This window comes from Chrysochloris asiatica, unplaced genomic scaffold, assembly GCF_000296735.1.
Source record: "Chrysochloris asiatica unplaced genomic scaffold, ChrAsi1.0 scaffold00100, whole genome shotgun sequence".
NCBI classification, from domain to species: Eukaryota; Metazoa; Chordata; class Mammalia; order Afrosoricida; family Chrysochloridae; genus Chrysochloris; species Chrysochloris asiatica.
In genome coordinates this window covers 4,938,678-4,947,376 of record NW_006408618.1, presented here as the reverse complement: position 1 = coordinate 4,947,376, position 8,699 = coordinate 4,938,678, and the positions used below count along the sequence as shown (strand labels likewise).

The following is an 8,699-nucleotide window of genomic DNA, read 5'->3' as shown; positions in this document are numbered from 1 at the left end:
AATGATCATTTCAAAGTACCCTTGGATCCAGCAATTAGCTTCCAAGAACTTATCTTGCAGATATATAGGAACACATGAAATGATGTGTTGTTAAGCGCTATTTAGTCAGTTCCAACTCCTAGCAACCCTGTATGGGGTTTCCAAGGATTGGCTGGTGAGTTTGAACCATGACCTTTGGTTCAAACTGATGTTGTGGTCCAGTGCTTTATCCTACAGTGCCACATCAAGACTCTTGAAATGATGTGTACATGAGGTTATTAATTGCAGCTTTGTTTGTAATCATATGAGATATGGCATATCTCTCAACCAGTAAGTTGCAGTAAGACGAATTAACATGCATCCATACAGTGGAAACCCTATACAGGGTTGCTATGGGTCAGAACTGACTCAACAGCACTTAACAACAACAACAAACAGTGGAAAACTGTGCAGCCTTTTAAAATGAGGAAGCTTGGGAAGAGATAGTCTCTTCAACAAATGGTGCTGGCAGAATTATAAATCCATTTGCATAAAAATAAAACAAGACCCATATTTCACACCATAAACAAAAATTAACTCAATGTCAATTAAAGACGTAAATGTAAAACCTAGAGCTCTACAGATCATCAATAAAAAATCAGGGACAAACTTAGGAGCTCTGATACATGGCATACATACACAACTGAAAACACACAAACAGAAAGACAAAATACATCAAAGATTAGACACTCATGCTCTTCAAAGGATTTCACCAAAAGAGTAAAAAGAGAACCCAATGCCTGGGAAAATGTTGGGCAATGGCATGTCAGACAAAGGACTACTCTCCAAAATTTCTAGAACACTTCAACTCCTCAACAAGACAAATAATCCATTCAAAAAGTGGCCAGAGGACATGAACAGGCATTTTACCAAAGAAGACATTCAGGCAGCCAACAAATATGAAATGCTAATTACCATTAGCCATTGTTGTTGTTATTAAGTGCCATCGAGTCAGTTCTGACCCTTAGTGACCCTGTATAGGGTTTCCAAGGAGCAGCTGGTGAGCTTGAACCGTCGACTTCATAGTTCAAATGGCTTTGCAGTCTGGCACATTAACCCACAGCGCCACACCAGGACTCTTCATTAGCCACTGTTGTTGTTGTTAAGTGCCTTCGAGTCAGTTCTGACCCATAGCGACCCTGTATAGGGTTTCCAAGGAGCAGCTGATGAGCTTGAACCGCCGACCTTGCAGTTCAAACGGCTTTGCAGTCCGACCCATTAGAGAGGTGCAAATCAAAACAGTGATACATCATCTCACTCCAACGTTAATAGCAGAATTCCAAAAAAACAGAAAACAACAAATGCTGGCGAACATGTGGAGAGACTGGGACCCTCCTACACTGCTGGTGGGGCTGGTAAAATGGTGTAACCACTTTGGAAAATGGAGTCTGGGTGTGGCACTGTGGGTTAATGCGCTAGACTGAAAGGTCAGTTTGAACTGCAAGGTCAGAGGTTTAAGCTCACCAGTTGCTCCTCAGCACTTAACAACTGTGAAAAATGATATGGGGGGGTGTGTCTCTAAAAATGTTGTGGTGTTAAGTGCCGTTCACCCTACATAGATAGGGTTTCCAAGCAATACCTCTACTTGGTATACATTCTCAAGAACAAAGAACTGTGACACAATTAGACATATGCACACCATGCTCATTGCAGTAATATTTACAGTAGCAAAGATGGATACAGCCTAAATGCTATCAACAGAAGAATCGTTAAAAGTTTTATGCATACAATGAGTTTCATGTGTTACAAAAAGTAATTTTTGTAGTTTCATGTATTACAAAAAGTTGAATAAAGAATCTACAAAACACCTCACAATGTGGATGAACCTAGAGGACATTATGCTAAGTGAAATTAGTCAATCACAATAGGATAAATATTTTATGAGACCACTGCTGTAAAAAGATAAAATATTTTCTTGCTAAATGAAACATTCTATGATGGTTACAGGGCTGGTAGGGTAGAGGGATGGGAAAACAAAGTGAATAGATGGTAAATACTGTTAACTGATGGTACATGGAGTGGATTGTAATCATCATAAGACACGGAGTTGAATGTGGGACTGATTGTTCTATAACATTCAATTCACAATAAAAAGTTAAAAATGAGAATGCTTTTTACATACAGATATAGGAAGCTCTCTGAAATTATTAAGTGAAAGAGAGAGGGATAAAAATGAGAAATGGAAGTATATACATGTATTTTTTAGATAAAAAAACCTCTGGAAGGTTACACAAGAAATGATTAGCAGTGGTTACCTTTGTGGCTAAGGAGCTTGTAGCATAGTGGTTATGAGTCAGGCTGTTAACCTCAAGCTCAGCAGTTTAAAACTACCAGTGGTTCCATGGGAGAAAGATGAGGATTTCTGCTCCCGTAAAGATTTACAGCCTCGGAAACCCTCTACAGGGTCACTACAAGTCGGAACCAACTCCACGGCATAAAACAACCACCACCACCACCTTTGTAGCTAGGTGGTAGTCACTGGGCAGGTGAGGGAGGGAGAGATTTTTCACTGTGTCTTTTTGTAACTTAAAAATTTTAAACCATGTGACTATTCACCTACGTCAAAGAGAATAAATGATTTTAAAATATCTCTGAAAATGTTTTACGTTCCAACACATACTGTATTATTTTTACCCTTTTGCCTTAATGTACACCCATTACTTATTAATGGATTCAAGAAGTATGTTATTTTAAATTCATATTAAAGTGACCCAAAACAACTTAAAAATGCTAGGTCATAGTGACCTAAGAGGACTACAAGATTGGGAGCATTAACCCAGCCTGGGTCTGACAGGCCTTCAGCTAGCTGTTCCTTGTCTCTGCCCATTAGATGGTACCTGCATCAGCTTCAGGCCAAGTTCGAGGTTACTACGTGGACTGGAAAATGTTACGTGATGTGAAGAGACGACAAATGGCCTATGAATATGCAGATGAAAGGCTACGGATCAATTCACTCAGGAAGAATACCATTTTGCCAAAGGACCTTCAGGTTAGTTAATGGTGTCTCTAACTACCACAGAATCATTAAGTCAGGACACTTGACATTGTTTTGACTTAGCATGACTATACTTTGGGGGAAACATACTTAACACAACATACTTCAAGTCAACACAAACCAATCTCCTGAAACTGATTTTGGTGAGGCTCAGATTAGACTATTTACTTAGACTAATTAGCTTTTCAATGATTTCATTAGGTGATCTGTAGAAAGTGGGCACTTATTTGACCTAAAATCTCTTCCCACCCAACTTCATTCCAAACTTCGGAGTGTCAGACTTTGCTGATACATAGGACCGTGTGCCAAGCACATGGCCTAAACTGTTCCTTACCTACGACCGTTACTGTCGTGCTTTCCTGAACTCCCTTGCTCATCTCTGTGTGCTGAGGTGGTCTTCCATTCACATTTACTTTCCATACGGCTCCTCAACTTCAATAAGAGGATGCCAACCCTGCTCCAGCTTGGCTTCCTGAGCATGAGGTCCTGCACCTAACTGGTGATGATCATGTCTGGGAGACAGCAGACGAGCAAGTACTCTGGACGACTGTGTTAGACTTACCATTGTTGTTAATTGCCGTTGAGTCAGTTCTGACCCATAGTGACCCTGTATAGGGTTTCTGAGGAGTGGCTGGTGAGCTTGAACTGACCTTGTAGATCAAACCAACTTTACAGCTCAGTGCATTAACCCAGTGCTTCATTAGGACTCCAGAGCTTTTAGAATTGCATTAAACTAGCTGTGTACATTTAGGGAATAATAAGCAGTGACCCTGAGAAACTCAGGTAAAGATGTAACTGAGGACATTACTTAAGAAGATCTCGAACAGTAGTGGAGACTTACCAGTCAAATTTGTGTCCTAGTTCCAACAGACTTTCACTTGGACTTTTGTATCATGGGGGTTTTGTCTTTCCTACTCTTTTTCCCTCTGTCCCAATTTCCTGTTTTGTAAACTGCCTTAAATCTCTTTGGGGAACAAGTAGTGTAAATAGGTAGGTCGGTAGCCAGCCATTCTTCAAATTTGACATTCATGAGACTTTAGTCTTCCAGCCTAATCTTCCCTCCTCTCCATTTCCTTCTGATACATTATTGACTTAGTGATAATTTGTCATTTCTAACACATATATTTCATGACAACACATACATGTTTGGGGGAGATCAGAAACTATTCAAAGCATTGGCATTTTATATAAATTTTGTGGCTTACATATATATTATTTAATTTCTATATTTTGAATGTGTTAATTATTTTGCTTCAGTGTCAGTCATACTTCTAAGACACTTGTCAAATTAAAGTACCTTTAACACACATACTTGGAAGCCATAATTCAAGTGCTGTAGAGTTGGTTCTGACTCAGCCACCCTAGATAGGGTTTCCAAGGCTGTAAATTTTGTGGGAGCAGAAAGCCTCATCTTGTAAGCCATATGCATAAGAAAAAAAAATCCCTTGACAAAATGCTAACCCAAGCCATTGGCATTTCTTACTAAAGCTGCTATATTAACCTCCATTTTTCTCCTGTCAGCTGTTGCTTGGCCCTTCCTGATTCATTTTCTGTATTGATCTTTTAAAAATGTAATTCAGAACCCTAGGTTTCAGAGCTCTGTGACCCTACCCTTGCTTCTCTCTCCAATCTCAAGCCTCCAGCTCTTCTCCTTGATCTCTAGCCCAGCAGTTACAGACTTTTATCAATCATGTTGGGACTCAGTAGAAATGCATTTATGTATTCTCTAAGTAACTGTACTATTCATTTCCTAAGTTTGCTGTTATAAACTATTACAAACTAGATAGCTGTGCTATAGTTCTGGAGGCTGGGAATCCAACATCAGAGTGTTGGCCTGGTTCCTCTTATGGCTTTGAGGAAGAATCTGTTTCATACTTTTCTCCCAACTTACCAGCTCCAGACATTCTTAGGCTTGCAAGCTGTTGGGGGCACATGGTGTTCTTCATATGTCTGTCTGTGTTTCTGCTCCTCTTTTATAAGTACACTTCTAAATAAGGTATACCTTACTCAGGTATACCCTCAGGTGAACTTCAGCGACATCTTCAAAGACCCTATTTCCAAACAAGATAATTCATTATGTTCACAAGTTCCAGGAGTTAGGACTTCCAACTTACTCTTCATTTTGGAAGATAAATTTCAATCTATCAAAATTTATATAGCCCTAGCTGCTCTGTGGAACCAACTCAATGGTGCTTAACAAATGTAGCTTATAATAGTTTATAAAGTAGAAACTACCTATATAACCCTCAGCAATAGAATGGGTAAATGAATTATGGTACAAAATGGTACACAGAATGGTACCATAAATGAATTATGGTACACAAAATTAGCACCAATTGAGAATTAACAAATTATAATAGGCAACAATATGGATTAATCTCCCAAGTGTATTACTGAAAGAAGCTAAACAAATGAAAAGGCATACTGTATGGTTAATTTGTATAAAACACTTAACAGTAAAAAAATCATCTCTGGTTAGCAGTCAGGTTTGCTATTACCCAGGGGTTTGTAGCTGAAAGGGGCCATGAGTATGAGGAGTTGAGATTCATTTCTAAACCTTGCTACATACAGATGTGTTGTCAAAACTTACTATACTTATGGTTTGTGGGTTATGTGTCTATCTTCAATTTGTTAAATACTTAAAGTTGTGCTGAGAATGGCAAACATTTCTGTCAGCTTTTGGGTTTATTTCCACTCAAAGGTTGAAGTTGATCACTGTGTTCCAAACCCTGACTACCTATTCCTCTTTCACTTCTTCTGGAATAAATGTGTATGATTTGCGTAATGCTGTGATTTCCCTTAGGAAATTGCTGATGAAGAAATTGCTGCCCTTCCACGGGATAGCTGTCCTGTTAGAATCAGAAATCGCTGTGTCATGACGTCCCGACCTCGTGGTGTAAAGCGGCGCTGGAGGCTTAGTCGTATTGTCTTTCGCCACTTAGCTGACCATGGGCGACTTTCTGGGGTCCAGCGAGCAATATGGTAAATCAGTTCCAGAACCAAAGTTTGTATGTAAGAAAGCCTGTTCTAGCAAGAGACTTTTCTAATAGGCAGAAACCTAGTTTTCAGAGGGGTTTAAGAGACTCTTGTCTGATGCCATCTATAAATTATGCTTAAGGTTTAAAAGAAAGTTTAAATGTGTGGTTCAGTCAGTGAAATCCGGCTGTCAGTGAATTACCTCTTCTCTTAGCCTCAAGTAAAGAGTTGCCATGTGTGGAGCAGAGTAGAATAAACATATTTTGTAAAAACATGCTCTATATACGTTCCTTTTAAGTCTCATCGTTCAGCCTGAATTTTTTTTAAGGGCATTTTTTCAGACACTGTATTATCTTACAGTTTATACAAATGACTTGTGTAGTTTATCTATGGTAATTTTTAATCCTAGGCTGGCACCATAACCTACAGTTTACCCTACTAGGTTTTTGTGGTAGAGAAACCATAGATTGTAAGGGCAAGCTGATGTCCTGCATCATTTAACTATGTTCATCTCTGTGAGATGGCGGAACAAAGAGCAAAATCATTGTCGTCTTCTTCTTCAGTCTTTAAGGGCTCTTAGAACAAAACGACATATTGTGTCTTTAAGATCCTGGAAAAAAATTTATCCATAGAGAAAAGGTTTTGTTGGAAATAGTATTATCTTCTGCATTTCATACATTAATAGAAATGAGTAACAATTGGCTCATGCTACAAATTGAGAGGGACAGGAAGGTCAGACTATACTATATATATAGATATGTATACACCTACATACATACATATACATGGAGTAGAATGGAAAAACTTTAACACTGGGAAAGGAATTCTGGAGATGATATCTGAAAGTCAGGAGGCAAGAGATGAGGAGATTCTTAGCCGAGGCAACAGTACACATAAAGGCACAGAGAAGGCATTAGTGTGGTACAAGCAGTAAAATGACAAAGATTTACAGTCTCAGAAACATTACACATGGTCATTATGACTCAGAACCAACTCAGCGGCACTAACAACTGGAGAATCTGAAGGAAGCCTGGTGGGAAAGTGGTTAAGCACTTGGCTGCTAACTAAATGGTTGTAATTCAAACCCTCCAGCCACTTTTGTTGTGACAGCATGCTTCAATAAAGATTTACAGCTGTGGAAACCCTAAGGGACATTTCTACCTTATTCTTTGGGTTGAGCTGGAATACAGAAATGGCAGTTTGAACCCACCCAGAAGTACCATGGCAGAAAGGCCTGGAAAGCTACTTCCAAAGTCAAGTCTTGAAAAACTATGGGACACAGTTAGTTGTATTTTACAACACATGGGGTGGCCATGAGTCAGAATCAACTTTTTCTTTTTAATTGAAGCTAATAGAAAAGGTTAAACTTTCTACTTCAACCTTTAAAAACAGGTACAGCCATAAACAAGTAGACATATGCACACCAATGTTCACAGCAGCACTATTTACAATAGCAAAAAGATGGAGACAGCCTAAGTATCCATCAATTGAAAAATGGATAAACAAACTGGTACATACACACAATGGAATATTATGCTACTTTGAAGAATAAGGAAGCTGTAAGCCCCCACATAACATGGATGAACCTTAGGGACATTATGTTGAGTGAAATTAGTCACAAAAGGAGAAATACTCCATAGAACCATTGTAAAAGACTAATAAAAAGAACCCATACTAAAAGGGGTGGGGGGGATTTGTTGCTAGTTCCAGGGATGTGGGGGTGGGTGGGGAAGATACAGCACAGGGTAGGGAATAGACACAGGACAGTTTGGGTGCTGGGGAGGCGGGCAATACACAAGAAGGGAGAGGGGAATGGAAGAACAAGGCAGATAGGAAAACAATTAGGCAGGTTTGCATGGGCTAAGTGGGACAGAAGTTAATAATGATGTATGTACAACCTTGGAACAACAGTGCTCTGGGATACAGGGATGGAGGCAGGGTTTGAATGGGTAAAAGGGGGTTAAATAATGTTAAGATGCTTTTGAATCTTGGTTTCCCTTGCATACCATTGTAGCTTTAAGTCTGTCTTCTGCCTATCACTGATTGGAACACCTAAAATGGGGTTACAACTTGCCCGGTAAAGGAGGCTTCCTGTGGAGCCTCTACATTACTTAAGACCATAGGTGGAATCCTGAACTCCATCCAGAATATTCTGAGGTGGGAAATTTTCAGCCTGGAGCAGCTAGAAGAACAGAAGATACTTCTTCAACAAAAACACAGGAAATAAAACAAAGGCAGTCCAACTAACCACTGACTACTACAAGAACAAGCAAGTTGCTCACCCAGGAGACATCAAGACAAGTGGTCGGGTCCCCTCAGGGCAAACTCCCTTCTAAGACTAAGACTCAAAGGGAATACAGGAACAGGCAAGCAGTCTGACTGATGACCACGTTGGTCACCAATAAGGGGAAGTGAGGGAAAAACAGCAATGAAGCTGTGAGCTAAGTCCAACCATTTCAGTAGACACCTGTGAACCCAGGAGACCTGGGTGGCCAGCAGTATGGCAAGACCTGGGGACTCCTGGGCTCAGAGACAGTGACATAGCCACAGAGGACTAGAGTGGAGAATGAAGCACCCAGGTGATAAGAAGAAAGGGCATATGCACAAGAATACCCACACCTGCAGGAAATACAACTTGACCTGGCTTCAATGACTGGATGATTAGAACTTGACTAGAAGAGGAAAATAAGAGTAATCTAATACAATTTGA

The 8,699-nt window shown here is 39.8% G+C and overlaps 1 protein-coding gene across 1 annotated transcript in view; it reads left to right on the top strand.

Moving 5' to 3' along the window:
* The window catches only part of MRPS14 (mitochondrial ribosomal protein S14), a 9,476-nt gene extending 3,477 nt beyond the window's left edge, over window positions 1-5,999 (top strand). Inside the window, exons 2-3 of the mRNA XM_006867067.1 lie at window positions 2,849-3,007; window positions 5,817-5,999. Coding sequence (XP_006867129.1) covers window positions 2,849-3,007; window positions 5,817-5,999 — 342 coding nt within the window. The remainder of the gene's footprint in view (window positions 1-2,848; window positions 3,008-5,816) is intronic.
* Window positions 6,000-8,699: the final 2,700 nt, after the last annotated feature.